This window comes from Centropristis striata, chromosome 23 (genome assembly GCF_030273125.1).
Source record: "Centropristis striata isolate RG_2023a ecotype Rhode Island chromosome 23, C.striata_1.0, whole genome shotgun sequence".
Classification (NCBI taxonomy): domain Eukaryota; kingdom Metazoa; phylum Chordata; class Actinopteri; order Perciformes; family Serranidae; genus Centropristis; species Centropristis striata.
In genome coordinates, this window is record NC_081539.1 from 19,120,816 (window position 1) to 19,138,249 (window position 17,434).

Sequence of the window (17,434 nt, forward strand, 5' to 3'; positions counted from 1 at the left end):
AATAAACCAATGTTTACTGATTTTATTGTGATGATTTATTTTTTCAGTAACATCTAATTTTATACATACATAATATAACCTGGAAAATGACGAAAAAGGTGAGCAAAGAAATGACTAAATCAAGGGTTTAGGCTCCCCACTTATGTTGGTGAAATAAAACTTACATATAATATAAACAGACTACTGGAAACATAAAGATAGTATGTACTTTCAGATGATTGTGGAGCATTTAACAGCTTAAGAGTCCGATATTTCCCTCCGGAGTTGGTGGTGACCAAAAACAGAGCTAATTGGATTTCGGATATTGGCCTTCATCAGGTAAGCACATCTAGCTTTGCTTTGTTTCTGCAGGTTGTGAAAGCAACATTGTGCTCTGGCTTATAGCTGTGATGTTATACATATTATCATTTGATTTTTCTTTTGAAATGCTGTTGGTCCAATATTTTTTGTATTTAAATACAAAGATGCATCTTTATATATATATATATATATATATATATATATATATATATATATATATATATATATATATATATATATATATATATATAGGGACTCAGATAACCGTTTCCTAACCAACCTTTTAAAATTTACTGTGATTTATTGTGACTACACTGTGAATATGTATTATACCACTGCTTGTCTTTACAGAAATATATAATCTGGGAAATGACTTAATTACAATGGGTAGTTTATGTTAAATACACGTTTTTAATTAAAAAAAATGTATTCAATTGAAAGCGGAAATAAAAGCTCCTGTACTTCCACCGTCGAAGCACTAACACTGTAACACACAGCGGAAGTCAGCGGCAGACCCGCCCTACTCTGCTTCTGATTGGCTGCCGTGATCAATCTCCGTCAATGATTGGCTCTAGCATCAACCAAGCGCTTGTAGCTTTAACTGTATAATGAAGTAGCACAAAGACAGTACTGTAGACGCAGTGAAGATAATAACTGTATAGTATGTAACTTAACAACAATGTCTTCAGCTGAGTATTTGAGGCAGTTTGTCAACGAGCGACTAACAGCTGCTGCTGAAGAAATATTCGGAGTTTTTGCAAAAACTATCATCGAGTACGAGGAAGAGCTCGACCGTCAGCGCAGACTGTTGGATAACGTTTGGAAACCCCAAACAGATTTAAACAGTATAGGTAGGTAAAACCTCAATGGTATTTAAATATACTAACAAGGGAGTGTGTCTCCTGTAGGATCCTAGTGGTTTAAAGACGTGTTGTATTTTTTCGGCTTTGTCTGTTATTTTAACGGTGTAATATCTCTTTTGTTGTGTGTCCCTCCAGAGCTCCCACAGCAACATGTCTGTAAGGAGGAGGAGGGTCTGTCTGACCAGCAGCAGCTCTGTATTCAGGAGAGGAGCTCCAGTCTGGAACAAGAGGACCCAGATCCTCTACAGGTTAAAGAGGAACAGGAAGAACCGTGCACCAGTCAGGAGGGAGAGCAGCATGTACTGAAGCAGCAGACTGAAAGCTTTATGTTGACTTCTACTTATGAGGAGAGTGACCACAGTGATGATCAGACTCTGGACTTGAGTATCGGTGAAAGACAATTTGCAGCAAGGGAAAGGAATTTAAGCTATGTGTCAGTTAAAAGCTCTGTTGTGTCAGAACCAAACCGTGACTTCCAGCTCCTCTCTCACAACTTTCTAGTAGCAGAGAGCCAAAAAAGAGGCGAGCATAAAGACTCTGGATCGACTAGAAATGCAGAGACAGAACCTGACAGGAGAGAAAGCACAAGTCATCGTAACAATGTAAACCATCCTAACTTATCAGAAAGTCACAGTAATACGCATACTGGTAAAAAGTCTTTCAAATGTGATATATGTGGAAAAGACTTTAAGTATAATTCGCTCTTGCAAAGGCACATGAGAGTCCACACAGGTGAAAGCCCATATTTTTGCAAAACATGTGGGAAAGTATTCAGTCAGAAATCATCTTTGAAGTATCATATCAGAATCCACACAGGTGAGAAGCCATATTTTTGTGAAATATGTGGGAAAGGTTTCAAATGCAATAGTGTCTTGAAAGGCCACATGAGAACCCACACGGGTGAGAAGCCGTACCTGTGCAACACGTGCGGGAAAAGATTCAGTGACGTTTCAGCGCTGACAAGGCATATAAGAATCCACACAGGTGAGAAGCCGTACTCATGCGACACCTGCGAGAAAAGATTCAGTGACGTTTCAGCGCTGATAAGGCATACTTGTAAAATGTGGGAAGGATTTCAGACGTAAAGAAGAATCGAGTGTCCATATAAGAGGAACCGACACTGGTGAGGAGCTGCAACAGCATAATAGAGTGCATACAGACAGGTGGTTTTCTGTTTGAACCCACACGAGTGAGGAGCCACATAATTGCAGCACTTGTGGAGTCACATTCTTGAAAAAATACCTGAGGGTCAGTATACACAGAGCTGCAACTCCTGTGGAGATGTGTCCACTAACTGAATAACATACAACATACACTTTTATAATAGCAACATCTCTGTAACTGAATGTAAAATATTGTTAAAATGATATATCAATTTATATCAGTTTAAAGCTGTTAGCAATGATAATGTTTTACTTTTTTTTTTTAAACAATTGTGATCTCCTAAGCCAAGTGTTCATTGTGTTAGTTTTTACCAAATGTCTATTCATGAAGCATCTTCGAATCACATTTAGTTTGAAGTTCATCAAGGACATTTATTTATGAAGCCTTGTAGACATCTTTGAAAAAAAGTCATATTACATTTGAGTGACTGTCATCACTGTTTTATATTACAATATAAGAAATCATATTAAATGGGACTGTGCCTTCTTTTTGTCATTTAATACTCTACCTCACTTGTGTGTCTGAATATATAATTCCAAGCACTCTTAGAGGTCCACAATTTCTACAGTGTAGTGACTCCAGAAAGTCTGACTTCAGCAAATTATATTTAAATTGGGTCAAAGTGGATTGAAGCTTTGTTAAGGGTCCCGATAAAATTGCATTTGTGACGCGTGATTTTTCCAAGTCCACATGAATACAGCAATAAACTCAAAAAACAAGTTTTGAATAAAATGCTATCAGTTGAAAGCGGAACGAAAAGCTCCCACACTGCCACTGCCGGAACGTATCAGTGTAACACTCGGCGGAAGTAAATACAAGCCACCCATGCCGACAGTGCTGAAGTTGCAGTACAGCTAATAACTTCATTTGTGATTTAACTATAATGTCTTCAGCTGAATATTTGAGGCAGTTTGTCAACGAGCGACTAACAGCTGCTGCTGAAGAAATATTCGGAGTTTTTGCAAAATCTATCATCGAGTACGAGGAAGAGCTCGACCGTCAGCGTAGACTGTTGGATATCGTCTTGAAACCTGAAATAAACTTACACAGGATAGGTATGTACAACTTAAATGGTCTTCAAAAGTTAACAGGAGTGTGTCTCCTGTGGGGTCGTGGTGGTTTAAAGACGTGTTGTATTTTTCTGCTCAGGGTCTGTTTTTCTACGGTGTAATTTATTTTGTTGTGTGTCCCTCCAGAGCTCCCACAGCAACATGTCTGTAAGGAGGAGGAGGGTCTCTCTGACCAGCAGCAGCTCTGTATTCAGGAGAGGAGCTCCAGTCTGGACCAAGAGGACCCAGATCCTCTACAGGTTAAAGAGGAACAGGAGGAACCGTGCACCAGTCAGGAGGGAGAGCAGCTTGTACTGAAGCAGGAGACTGAAATCTTCATGTTGACTTCTACTTATGAGGAGAGTGACCACAGTGATGATCAGACTCTGGACTTGAGTATTGGTGAAAGCCAATGTGTAGAGGAGGAGCTTAAAGACTCTGGATCAACTGCAGCGACAGAACCAAACAAGAGATGTCACAAGAGCAGAAGTCACAGTAACAATGTAGACGATGCTGACCTGTCAGAGAGTCTCTGTTATACTCAAACAGGTAAAAAGTCTTTCATATGTGACACATGTGGAAAAGATTGTAAGTTCAAGTCACTCTTGCAGAGACACATGAGAACCCACACAGGTGAGAAGCCCTTCCTTTGCAAGACCTGCGGGAAAAGATTCAGTGATTCTTCATCATTTATAAGGCATGTGAGAATCCACACAGGTGAGAAGCCGTATTCTTGTACAAGGTGTGGGAAAGATTTTAGACTATGCCAGGATTTGAAAGTTCACATGAGGACTCACACAGGTGAGCAGCCGTATCCTTGTAAAACATGTGGGAGATATTTCAGAAATGCCTATGATTTAAAAGTTCACAGCAGAACCCACACGGGTGGGAGGCCGTATGTTTGTATTACATGTGAGAAAGATTTCAAACGGAAAGATGAATTGAATAGCCACATGAGAACCCACACAGGTAAGCTGTCACTTTGCAAAGACGTATAAGAGTGCATGCAGAAAGGTAGTTTAATATTTAAATTAGGGATGCTATCTTGGATTTTTTCCCCCCAACTGATAGCCGACACAAATATGCCATTTGCACAGCAATCTTAAATACATTATCGCTAGACACTATATGAATTGCCTTAACAGCAACCCATCCACATTACAAGCCTTTGGCATTGACAGTATCCCATGCTACAAACAAAAAGGTGACAAACAAAAAACACACTGAGGAATGCTTTTGCATGGACAAGTCACAGGCTGACAAATACCCAGACCTTAACGGGGGCAGAGATTCACTGTTTTTTGTAAACATTCATAGTTTGTTTGTTTTTTTAAACATTTGCGCTGTAACATTTGCTATTGTTTGTATTCTCTATCATGCTTTTTAATTCACCTGTTAATGGATATTTTGGGTCAAACCACTCTATCTACTGGAGATTTCATTCATCTACCCCTCTGAGTCATATCTATGGAAGAGGATGGGGGACAGATAGGAGAAAAAAAATGATGAGAGGAGGATTTTTTTTCATTATGCTGTTTGAAAAAAAAAATGTCCAATTGATGAGAATAAAGTTGAAATACAATTACGAGACAAAAGTCGAAATTTTATTTTGTGTTCTGTAAAGTTGGAAAGTTATTCAGAGATTGGTTCTTCCCATGTCAATAAGTCATCAGAGGGACATTGTTTCAAAGAAACGGCAAATCTATCTGAACAGTTAGGGAGACTGCAAGCTATAACCTGATTTTCATCAGTCATAAAATGAGCAATAACTACAAAAGTGTATCACTGCCACACTAAAAAAGGCTTAGTATCACATAATTACGTGAAACCATCACAATTATAATGTGATAAATATCAGTAGCCTAGTGTTAGACTCAGTTTCTCTGTGTGATATGTCTTATTTTAGTGTATCATATAGCTCAAGTATCAGGGATCATTCACTCATTTGGATGTTTCTCTGTAAGGAAACGAATAACAGAGTTTTCACGTAAGTAAGTGATACTGAGCCTTTTTTTGTGTGTGTGTGGCAGCAATGCGTTTCCATAAATCACAATATTTATAGTACTAAAATCCATAAAATACATACATGAGCCAATCTTGGTAGAAGGTTACAACTATTATTTTGGGAAAATCTGCATTTATGTAATTAATGTGATTTTTTTAGCTATATAGTAGACATATTGAGGAATATCAGGTCTTAGCTTGCAGTCTAACAAACTCAAAAAGTTGACTTTGTTCACAACATTTTGACTTTTATCTCAAAGTGTGTAATTTTTTTTTTTTTTTTTTTTACTTATCCTCTCTTTTTTTTCCCCTCCTGCCTGGCCCTAATCCTCTTCTGTACCACAACACTATGTCCAAGCAGAATATTCCTATTTGTGAAATGCCACTATATAAGGGTCAAGTTTGCTTTTAGGTCTTAAATGACTTTGTCATTATAATAAAGGCATTTTAATGGTTTAAAAGGGGATGTTCAGAGTTTTCTTGTTATTGTTGGCTACATGTATCCTTGTCTAAAACCACCTAGAAAGTGCTCCTCCCTGAACATTTTTGTTAAATAACTCCAATTTGACAAATGGGACACAAACAGAGGTCACATAGGAAAAAAAGTCAGGTTTTAGTCTGAGCCATCTTAACACTTTATACTCCTCCCTCTGCAGATTTTCACACTTGTTATACTTCATTACCCGACTTCCTGAGCACTTGCTCTGTGCTTCACGTTTTGGGACAGATGGGTTCAATCAATCAAATCAAAATGACTTTATTCATCCCCGAGCTGAAATTCAGTTAGAATCTCTTGGTAGAATCTCTTGAAGAATGAGACAGCCTGATGGCTGTAGGAGCGAAGGATCTTTTGAATCTCTCCATCCTGCAACGGAGAGAGAGGAGCCGTCCACTGCTGTTTTTTTGGTCGATAAAGGTTTTGTGTAGCTGATGATCTGGGTATTTCAGGATGGCCTGGAATATCTTGACAGTGCATCTCTCCACCACCTCCTCCAGTTGACATTAGTGTCTTGAAAGTCACTTATATATTGTCTCATTTGTGGTCTATTGAAAGGTAAATTCAGTGCCCCATATCACAATGTTCTACTGATGCTGATCCATTTCATGTCATATATATATTTTTTCAAATATAGGGTTTTATGATATAATTATCTGGGATGTAACAAAATAGATTTCTGCCAGGTAATGTTAATGGTTATGTAATAATACAGTTTTTGTGTGTGTGGGATGAAGTAATGTAGATGTACATCCTTGCAATTGATGAAGAACACGTTTTGAATAAAATGCCATCACAAAAAGCTCCTGCACCTCCATTGTTGGAACTTAGCATTGTTACAGTGAGCAGAAGTAAACAACACAAGCACTCATAGCTTTAGCAGAATGAAGTGGCAGGAAAGAGTTTAATCTTGAATCGGATAATGACTTTATTTGTAATTGAAAACAATTTCTTCAGTTGAGTATCTGAGACAGTCAGTTTGTCAGCAGCTGCTAAAGAGATATTCAGAGTTTCTGGAAAAACTATTGTTAAGTACGAGGAAGAGATCGACCCAAAATAAAGTTACAGTGGATAGATGTCTAAATGGTTGAAGGTCTTAAAAAACAAACAAAGCGGTGCATCTCTCGTAGGGTTGTGGTGGTTTGAAGACGTGTTGTATTTTTCTGCTCAGGGTCTGTTTTTCTACGGTGTAATATCTCTTTTGTTGTGTGTCCCTCCAGAGCTCCCACAGCAACATGTCTGTAAGGAGGAGGAGGGTCTGTCTGACCAGCAGCAGCTCTGTATTCAGGAGAGGAGCTCCAGTCTGGACCAAGAGGACCCAGATCCTCAGGTTAAAGAGGAACAGGAGGAACCGTGCACCAGTCAGGAGGGAGAGCAGCATGTACTGAAGCAGCAGACTGAAATCTTCATGTTGACTTCTACTTATGAGGAGAGTGACCACAGTGATGATCAGACTCTGGACTTGAGAATCGATGAAACTCCGTTTGTGCATGATGAGCTTAAAGAATCTAGATCAACTACAATTGTGGAGTCAGAAACAAACAAGAGACGTCACAAGAGCAGTAACAATATAGACAACACCAACCTGTCAGAGAGTCTCTGTGATACTCAAACAGGTAAAAAGTCTTTCAAATGTGAAACATGTGGAAAAGATTGTGTGTTTAATTCACTCTTGCAGAGACACATGAGAATCCACACAGGTGAGAAACCATATTCCTGTAAAACATGTGGGAAAAGATTGAGTGGGACAAGCTCATTGAAATATCATTTAAAAACGCACACAGGTGAGAAGCCATATTCTTGCAAAACATGTGGGAAAGATTACAGATCTAGTGGTGTTTTGAAAGCCCACATGAGAATCCACACAGGTGAGAAACCATATGTGTGTAAAACATGCGGGAAACGTTTCAACTGTGGTAACAATTTGAAAAGACACCTGAAAATTCATATACACAAGAGAAACCACAGAGCTGAAACTCCTGCAGAGATATGTTCATTAACTGAATGAAATACACTTGTAACAGGAACATCTCTGGGACTGACTAATAAAATTCCTCACTTTTGTATCTGGACTATGTTTTGCTTTTTTATTTTATTTTTTGAAAGAAATATGACATTATTAATCAATTATTAAATTGGTTTCTGGTTAAAGCCAATCTATTAAAGCAGTGAGTCACCCAGCAGAGTTAACAAAAATCAAATTAAATAATTGCAAAAACGTTGCTATATATATATGTGTGTGTGTATATATATATATATATATATGTGTGTGTGTATATATATATATATATATATATATATATATATATATATATATATATATATATACATACATACATATATACATATATATATAAATAAAATAAATAATAAATGATAAAATTATAAAATAAATAAATGATTTAGATATACATAATTTATCCATGTTGCTGATGTTAATAAATTGTCATCAATTAAAGGCGGAAAGAAAAGCATCAGCAACTTTCACTGTCGGAACTTAACAGCGTGACACTCAGCGGAAGTAAACAACACAGTCGGTGCCTGTCCGTATTGCATCTGCGGGAAGACAGTGCTGTAGTCGCAGTGCAGATAATAACTTAATGTGTTACTAAACAACAATGTCTTCAGCTGAGTATTTGAGGCAGTTTGTCAACGAGCGACTAACAGCTGCTGCTGAAGAAATATTCGGAGTTTTTGCAAAAACTATCATCGAGTACGAGGAAGAGCTCGACCGTCAGCGCAGACTGTTGGATAACGTTTGGAAACCCCAAACAGATTTAAACATTATAGGTAGGTAAAACCTCAATGGTATTTAAATATACTAACAAGGGAGTGTGTCTCCTGTAGGATCCTAGTGGTTTAAAGACGTGTTGTATTTTTTCGGCTTTGTCTGTTATTTTAACGGTGCAATATCTCTTTTGTTGTGTGTCCCTCCAGAACTCCCACAGCAACATGTCTGTAAGGAGGAGGAGGGTCTGTCTGACCAGCAGCAGCTCTGTATTCAGGAGAGGAGCTCCAGTCTGGAACAAGATCAAGACTCAGATCCTCTACAGATTGAAGAGGAACAGGAGGAACCGTGCACCAGTCAGGAGGGAGAGCAGCATGTACTGAAGCAGGAGACTGAAACCTTCATGTTGACTTCAACTTATGAGCTGAGTGACCACAGTGATGACTTGAGTATCAATGAAACTCAGTTTGTGGAGGAAGAGCTTAAAGACTCTGTCTCAAGTGCAGATACAGGATCGAACAAGAGACATTGCAAGAGCAGAAGTCACAGTAACAATATAGACGATGCTGACCTGTCAGAGAGTCTCTGTGATACTCAAACAGGTAAAGAGTCAGTCAGATGTGTGATACAGGAAAAAGATTTTCAGAACAATTCATTTTTGCAAAGACACGTGACTGTCCACACAGGTGAGAAACCATTTTCTTGCAAAATATGTGGGAAAAGTTACAGTGGGATATCATCAGTAAAGTATCACATGAGAACCCACACAGGTGAGAAGCCATATCCTTGCTTAATTTGTGGGAAAGGGTTCATAAGTAACGGTGTTTTAAAAGTCCACATGAGAACCCACACAGGTGAGAAGCCGTACCTTTGCAAGACCTGTGGGAAAAGATTCTTTGACCTTTCTGCATTGACAAGGCATTCGAGAATCCACACAGGTGAGAAGCCGTATAGTTGTATAACATGTGGCAAAGATTTCAAAGGTAGTAACGATTTGAAAATTCACATGAGAATCCACACAGGTGAGAAGCCGTATACCTGTAAAATATGTGGGAAACGTTTCAATGGTACAAGTGATTTGAAAGCCCACATGAGAACCCACACAGGTGAAAAGCCGTACCTGTGTAATACCTGTGGTAACACATTCTCTCACCGTTCAACATTCACAAAGCACTTGAGTAGCCACACAGGTGAGAAGCTGTAAACTTGAAAGGTGGGCAAGATTTCAGACATATGGTTGGTATAAATGTCCAAATAAGAAGAGCCTACATATCTACATACAGACAAGAGGTTTTCTGTTTGAACCCACACAAGTGAGGAGTAACATCATCACTGTACTTTTTGAAACAAGTTTTTCTTGAATGAAGATAAGTATACACAAGAGCTGAAACCCCTGTAGAGATGTGTTCACTAACTGAATGAAATACACTTATAACAGGAACATCTCTGTGACTGAGTGTAAGACACTTTATATGAAGATGGGATGTCTATAATTAAGTGTAAAGTTGCCTTCATGTGGCTGTATGTGGATTTATATTTCTGTATTTTGAAACAATCGTAATTTCCCAAATTAAAGTCAAATAATAATTAAACGGTGAGTGCCCAGTGATGGTTGTTAAAGTTTTATTATGATTTTGATGGTTGTCGGTTTTGCCAAATGTTCATCTATGAAACGTCTTCAACCTTTCAGCATTGACCAGGCATGCGAGTATCCACACAGGTGAGAAGCCATATAGTGAAAGATTTCAGCTGTGGTGATTATTTGAATGTCCACACGAGAAGACATCACACTGGTGAGAAGCTGTATGTTGGCAAGACCTGCGGGAAAGGATTGTGCAACGTCAGAGGAATTCTAGAAAATCCATTCAGATGAAACAAGAAGAAGAAGATACACCTGAGGATTAATACACACAGGAGAAACCGTGGAGCTGAAACTCACGTGGAGAGTTTTGTAATAGCAAAATATCTAACTGAATGTAAAATATATTCCATATGTATATCAGACATCAATAACTTAATATCAAGTTCCCCTTTTATATTACTTGTATCTCTACTAGCAACAGTAATACCTTAAAGCAATCACAATCTCCCAAATCAGGTAGAAAATGTAATTTCACATGCACTGTGGTTGTTGAAGTAATGCTGTGATCATTTTGTTTGTTAGTTGTACTCCTATTTTTGATCATTGTATCACTGTGCCACCTTTTTGTTATTTTTTTAATACACTGCATAATCTCTATGTACTTGCAAAACATGCGGAAGAGATTTCAGATCAAGCAGAAATAGAAAAGCCACATGTGAACTCACTCAAATTGTAACTCATACAGGCAAGGAACTGAAAACGCAGACAAGGTCTTTATTTCAATAAAACTAACTGCTCACTTTTGCCATCAGTGTGTGTTGTATTTACATAATGTTACAATATGTCTGAACCACATTTCTCAGAACACAGTCTTTTACCTTGGGAATCTATTTCACAGTGAGTGTAATAGTGGCTGTTAAACTGAAGGTGTGACATGGATGACTGAATGCTGTGTGTTTAAGAACATTCAAAAGACTGACAGGCTGACCTATACACTATACACTGAAGGAAAGGAAATAAGGTTAAAATTGGAAGAAAAAAAAGCACAATTTTAATAATTAATAATAGCATGTAAGCAGTATTGTCATTCTTCATCACCTTTTGACAGTTACGATTAAAATAGTTATTTGCAGGTCAAGTTGAAAGAAAACGATTGAATAATACAAAGACCTACATAGTTAAGTACAGGCAAAAAGCATTGTTTTTTCTTGCACTGTGCAATTGTGTTTGTTTGTTTTTTTGGGCTATTTTGCATCCATAGCATGTTCTTTCAGACTGGTAGAGAGAAAACATCCAAAATATGCATTGAGATCTTGATTTCCATCTTCACAAATCTCCTAAATTTACCAAAAGTTAGCATTAAACAATTCCTAATTTGCACATTCATAAATACAAATATATTATTGTTGTATGATTTATGGAGTGATTGAAGAAGATATCCAAAATCTCCTCTGTGAAAATCTAATGTCAAGAAAATAAATAGCCAGTGTTCAGATTTCTGTTTTGATAATGTTCATATTTAAACATAGCATTTCAGGAAACTTGCAATTCCAAAAAAAAAATGATTATCTCAATGTAAGTCATCAATTGGGGAAGATTCATGGTGATAATTTTTTCCCTGATTTTGGTCTTGTGAATTCACATACAAACTCTGGAAGGACATTGCCTCGTTGGTTAACACAAATATATTCATTGGGTTTACTTTGAATTATAAAAATGGCATATTTGGCTGTTTTGATCACAAAAAGAAGGATGATGATGCATAAATTAAATTTTTCTTTTTGCCAAATACCACATGCACAAATGTAAGTTTTCAAGTAAAAAATACAAATTTATTTTTGTTGAAGTCAGAATTTGAACAGTATATCTCAACTCTCTCCTGTCTACAAAACAAGAAAGCTGTGAACATATGCACTTAATGTGTTTAATGTCTTAAACATGTTTGTTTTTTGTTTCATTCTTTTCCATTTAATTATTCTTCTATTTTATTTTTAAAATATTATTTACTTCTATTTTATTTTTTGCATTGTTTATCTTTCCGTAACCTGTTTCTTCTTCTTTGTAACTGTAATAAATAAATAAATAAATACAAATTAAAATCCCTATCGCGTCTCTGCTTAAAAACTCAGCCTCCCATGATTCCCTTGAAGGGTACGTGACGACTAAAGTATGCGCAGGACTACAAATAACACTTATCTGACAGCCTGCCCCTGTAGCACAACATGTCCGAGTTGTAGGTTAGTTTGTGTTGTAAGTTGTCCATTAATAACATACAATGCTTTATTTCATAATACTTTAGCTTGGAGTAAGTGTATTTGAGTTTTTACAGCTTTATGAAGTGTCGCCAAAACACGCGCTAACTCTGCTACTTGCTAGCTTACTGTGCAGGTAACTCACAGAGGACATGATCATGGCTTACACGCTGATATTGAAAGCTCTGCAGCGGAATCTACAACAGACAGCAGCACAGTACAGCAAACGCACACAAGTCAGTTTGCTCATTCACTCACACAGGACAATATCTACTAAAGTGTCGAGACTGAGCCTCCACAGGAGAGTGGAGGCTCCTTGTGCCTTTCCAGTGCTGAGCTGCTTCATTCAGGCACAGAGGCGGAGGTTGATTTCACTGGACTCTACTGCCAGGAATCAGAGCAGCCCTGAGGACAGAGACAGGTCGGTCTCCAGGTACCAGAGTGGGAGCCCAAAGCCCTCAGCTGGACAAAAAGGCAAGCGAGGCACTCATGATATTTTCTTAGGCAGTGTTGTGTGTTTACAATGGAATATTTTACTACTCAGTATGGAAATAGAATGTTTTTAAAGATATTTTTAAAACTTGGATTCATAAATATGTATGCATTTGTGCTAACACTTAAAAGACGAGTCTTTTTTTTTTTTTACAAGACTCATTTTTTCAAGTTTTGCAGGAAACACAAAAAACTTCTCAAAGTGTAACATATGACATTTATTGATCATTTCACTCCAAAAGGATGTAACAAAGGATGGCTATTGGCACAGTAATAACACTGTGTGTAAATGATGTAACTTAAGAGAAATAAATGACATTTTTTTAACATGCCTTTGTGACTTAAGCAAGATATGGTAACACTTTATTTTGAAGGTGCCTACATAAGAGTCACACAAGCCTGTCAGAAACATGACATGACAAGTATCATGAGCATTAATGTTACTTCAAAGTGTCATTAATGTTCATGACACATCCCATGTCATGTTTATGACACGCTCATGTCACTCTTATGTAGACACCTTCAAAATAAAGTGTTACCATATCTTTCTTACGTCACAAAGGCATGTTCAAAAAATTACCTAAGTCACAATTTATTTTGACTTAGGCATAATAAATACACACACTTGACATGACTGGCCATTATCTTAAAGGGGTAAAATCACATGATCTGATCAACTGAGGATGTAGGTGATTTTACCATAGGTGGCTGGCGTCATGAGATGATTTAGGCAAAAAAAAAACAATTTTGATATAAAATGACTTAGACGATTATTTTAACAGTGTGACGATAATAATCAGTGGTGGAATATAACGAAGTACATTTACTCAAGTACTGTACGTTTAAGTACAGTTTTGACGAACTTTACTTGAATATTTCCACGACATTTTGAGGCAAATATTGTACTTTTTACTCTACTACATTTAGCTGCTGTCTTAAGTTACTTTTCAGCTCAAGATTTAACATAAAAAACATAATCAATTTAAAGTGATTAGACTTTTTTTTTTTTAATTAAACCTCATCACATTATATTAAGTAGTTAAAATGAGCCCTATTGTTACAAAATCAAAACGCTGCTTCCATAAATGCATCAATACAAACAATCTAATAATATATTTAGAATATATTTAACAACCTGAGTGGGTCCGTTCTGTATAATGAGTTCTTTCACTTTTGATACCTTAAGTACATTTTGATGCTGATGCTGTTTTATTTTTACTGAAGTAAGTTTTGAATGCAAGACTTTTACTTGTAGTTGAGGTATTCCACAGTGTGGTATTAGTACTTTTACTTAAGTAAGGGATGTCAATACTTTTGCCACCACTGGTAATAATAGATCTGAGACCATCCTTACTCCATATCAAACAGATACTGCATTGAAATTCAAATACAGGTTGGCTTTTTTCAAATGCAGAGAAGGGTAACACTCAAGACATGACAGTTCAGGTAGCAAGATTGTTTTTACCTCTTTGTTATTTACAGACTGTGATCTAATCATTTTCATATAAGTCTTAATTGTTATAATATCGAGTCTATTGAAAGTTTCAAAATTGTGACAAATCACAGTCACAACTGACCAGAGCTCAATGCAAAATCTTCAAAATCTGATCCAAGAGAAGCCAAATAAAGCACTATTTATTTAAGAGTAACCAGCAAATGTTTGGAAATTTTACATGATAAAGTGCCAAACTGTTATAGTTGACTGATTGTTCTTCCAGTGAAAGAAGCTGGAAGAGACTTCACCTACTTGATTGTAGTACTCATCGGGATTGGAGTGACGGGTGACTACAACCTCAAAATTTCAAGCACATGTATCACTCATTTCAAGTTCAGTCATGTATATGGGCACTAATATGTGCTGTTCTGTGTGTGTTTCAGGTGGGCTGTTATATGTGGTGTTCCAGGAGCTGTTCTCCTCCTCAAGTCCAAATAAAGTCTATGGGAAAGCCTTCAACAAAGTCAAGTTAGACCCAGAGGTGAGAATGAGATCAAAAAGTATCTCAATGCACTGAGTTTATTGTGAATTATTGGTTTGTGTGTTACCTATTCTGCATGGAGTTCAGTACAAAACCTTGATTTCATCTCCTGCTGAAAAGTAAAGTGCAAAAACACATTTTTTGTGTATTGAATATGTAGGTGATTGGTGCATTTGGGGAGCCAATCAAGTGTTATGGAGAGACAACTCGTCGAGGGAGGAGGCAGCAAGTCAGGTGGGAATGTTGTTACTTTGTGTAAATAAGATGTTGAGTATTCTTACATGATTTAATGAGTAAGCTGCACATTTGTGTAAGAGTATTTGTATCTTGTTTGTGTGTTTCCACCTCAGTCATCATGAGTACCTGAAGGATGGACTGAAGCATATGAGGCTGAAGTTTTACATTGAAGGCTCTGAGCCAGGCCTCAAAGGAACTGTACACTCAGAGTCAAAAGAGGTTGGTACATTTCTTTGTTAAAATTCAGTTCATGTTGAGCTTTGCCAATATTTAAGAAAAATAAAAATAAGTTATAAGTAATTTCACACGTGACAGCAAAGACTAAATATGGGCATTAGACTTGGTGTTATTCTGGACACTGACTTCAAGTTTACTCAACAGATAAGCTCAACAGTGAAAACTAGCTTCTTCCAGCTACGACTACTGTCAAAAGTAAAGACTTATCTTCCCATGAATGACTTTGAGCGAGTCATCCACACGTTCATTACATCACGCCCAGACTACTGTAACTCTTTGTTTGTTGGTCTTGACCAGTCAGCAGTGCGCCGCTTACAGGTTGTCCAAAATGCAGCCGCCCGCCTGCTGACTGGAAAGAAACGGCGTGGGCACATTACCCCCATCCGCGAATCTTTGCACTGGCTACCTGTAAATTTTAGGATCCAGTTTAAGGTTTTATTAATTGTTTTTAAGTGCTTAAATGGTCTGGCACCGTCTTATTTATCAGAGCTTTTAAAACCCCACAGTACTTCCAGACAGTGGCGGTTCTAGACCAATTTTACTGCGGGGGCCAAGGAGGGGCCAGTGTTTAATCAGAGGGGCACATTAAAAATCGTCAAAAATGATATTTATGCATTCAAATTTTAGCTAAAAGCCTCATATTTGGAAGAACTACATTGATTGAAACAATGAGACTTACCAACATTAACAGTTATTTTTGTACGTCAATGACATTTCTCTTTTTTGTGCACAATTACTTTTTTTTATTTTGAAAGTGCAGTACAGTGAGAATGATCTTTATATTTAGCTTTTATTGCACAATTAAACTATTATACAATATACACATTCTGGGTTCCTTTTGTGTACAATGATATATTGTTTGAACAAAAAATAGGTAAGAATTTTTCCGTCGTTCATCGTTATAAATTGATCATTTTATTATTAATTTGACACAGGGGCCACAGCAGGGACCAAGGGCTTCTTTACAGGGGCAGTGGCCCCTGTAGGCCCCTGTGTAGAACCGCCACTGCTTCCAGAGCACTTAGGTCGTCTAACCAAGTGCTCCTGGTCGTACCGCGGTCCAGACTCTGTACTCGTGGGGACAGAGCCAGGGCTGCACAGTCTTTTGAGCACTTTAAAACATTATTAAAAACCTATGTATTCTCCTTGGCGTTCAGTCCCAGCTAGGCAAGAATCCTTGGCTTTTTTTTTTTTTTTTACCTTTTTACCTTTTTATTTTATTTTTTATCTCTGACTGTTTTTGGATTGAGTTTTTATTACTATTTTATTGTTTTACTGTTTTTAGTATTGCTTTCATTGTTTTTATTTATAACTATATTTGTGTATGATTTGTATTGTATTTTAATAACTGCACAGCATTTTGGTCAACTGAGGTTGTTTTTTTCAAATGTGCTCTATAAATAAACTTTGACTCGACTTGACTTTACTTCAAAATGTTTTTACAGATATCCACCAGTTGAGGTGCTGTTTTAACTTTTTGTTATTACACAGAGTCCCGAAACTGGAAAATACGAGTTTCGTTACATATTTGTGGAAGTGGACACCTACCCAAGACGAACCATCATTGTGGAAGATAACCGAAAGATAATGGACTCCAATTTGTCACTAATTTGAAAAGGCGTAATGAAAATGTGATAAAATGTGTTTGTGTTATTGGATGAATAGCTGAAGATTTCCTGGAAATGGAACTTTAATTTGCCATTAAAGGCTGCTGTATTAAACATCAACACATTTGGCTTGTTTTAACTTTACCACAACAGCAATTGAGCATTTGGTGAAGACTTTCACCAAAAATCATGTGTTATTGTTTTATAAATAATACACATGCTACGAATCACTTTTTGACTAAAAGACTACAGGATGTCCTGAATTTTGAAATGACCTGTAATGCTTTTAAATTGTAATAAAGTGTTTGTCTGTTAAATGCACAGAAACAAACATGAAACAAAATACTAGTTTTTTGTTTTGTTGGGTTGAAAACCATGGGTGACATTATGATTGATCTTAAGCTTTATTGAATTGGATTTATGGTTTAACTTGGGCTTTGGCAGTTA

General features: G+C 37.1%; 5 protein-coding genes across 6 annotated transcripts; all 5 read left to right on the forward strand.

The window, feature by feature from the left end:
• The first annotated feature begins 584 nt into the window (after nucleotides 1–584).
• Nucleotides 585–2,812, forward strand: LOC131962194 (zinc finger protein 773-like). The gene is made up of 2 exons (XM_059327162.1): nucleotides 585–1,151; nucleotides 1,299–2,812. The coding sequence occupies exons 1-2, from the start codon at nucleotides 980–982 to the stop codon at nucleotides 2,246–2,248; spliced, it is 1,122 nt and encodes a 373-aa protein (XP_059183145.1). The 5' UTR covers nucleotides 585–979; the 3' UTR covers nucleotides 2,249–2,812.
• Nucleotides 2,813–2,946: 134 nt separating this feature from the next.
• Nucleotides 2,947–5,844, forward strand: LOC131962195 (zinc finger and SCAN domain-containing protein 21-like). The gene is made up of 2 exons (XM_059327163.1): nucleotides 2,947–3,382; nucleotides 3,524–5,844. The coding sequence occupies exons 1-2, from the start codon at nucleotides 3,211–3,213 to the stop codon at nucleotides 4,372–4,374; spliced, it is 1,023 nt and encodes a 340-aa protein (XP_059183146.1). The 5' UTR covers nucleotides 2,947–3,210; the 3' UTR covers nucleotides 4,375–5,844.
• A 506-nt stretch (nucleotides 5,845–6,350) lies between these two features.
• On the forward strand, nucleotides 6,351–7,925 carry LOC131962196 (zinc finger protein 699-like). Its single transcript, XM_059327164.1, has one exon. The coding sequence runs from the start codon at nucleotides 6,952–6,954 to the stop codon at nucleotides 7,882–7,884; it is 933 nt and encodes a 310-aa protein (XP_059183147.1). The 5' UTR covers nucleotides 6,351–6,951; the 3' UTR covers nucleotides 7,885–7,925.
• A 481-nt stretch (nucleotides 7,926–8,406) lies between these two features.
• On the forward strand, nucleotides 8,407–10,986 carry LOC131962192 (zinc finger protein 582-like). Of its 2 annotated transcripts, XM_059327161.1 has the most exons (3): nucleotides 8,407–8,666; nucleotides 8,814–9,542; nucleotides 10,295–10,986. In XM_059327161.1, exons 1-3 carry the CDS (start codon nucleotides 8,495–8,497, stop codon nucleotides 10,360–10,362), a joined length of 969 nt encoding a protein of 322 aa, XP_059183144.1. In that variant the 5' UTR covers nucleotides 8,407–8,494; the 3' UTR covers nucleotides 10,363–10,986. The 2 variants fall into 2 exon arrangements, with proteins under 2 accessions (XP_059183144.1, XP_059183143.1); XM_059327160.1 differs by lacking the exon at nucleotides 10,295–10,986 and having other exon boundaries at nucleotides 8,814–10,287.
• Nucleotides 10,987–12,360: 1,374 nt separating this feature from the next.
• On the forward strand, nucleotides 12,361–17,330 carry timm21 (translocase of inner mitochondrial membrane 21). Its single transcript, XM_059327374.1, has 6 exons — nucleotides 12,361–12,912; nucleotides 14,649–14,711; nucleotides 14,809–14,906; nucleotides 15,067–15,140; nucleotides 15,257–15,362; nucleotides 16,872–17,330. The coding sequence occupies exons 1-6, from the start codon at nucleotides 12,591–12,593 to the stop codon at nucleotides 16,992–16,994; spliced, it is 786 nt and encodes a 261-aa protein (XP_059183357.1). The 5' UTR covers nucleotides 12,361–12,590; the 3' UTR covers nucleotides 16,995–17,330.
• Nucleotides 17,331–17,434: the final 104 nt, after the last annotated feature.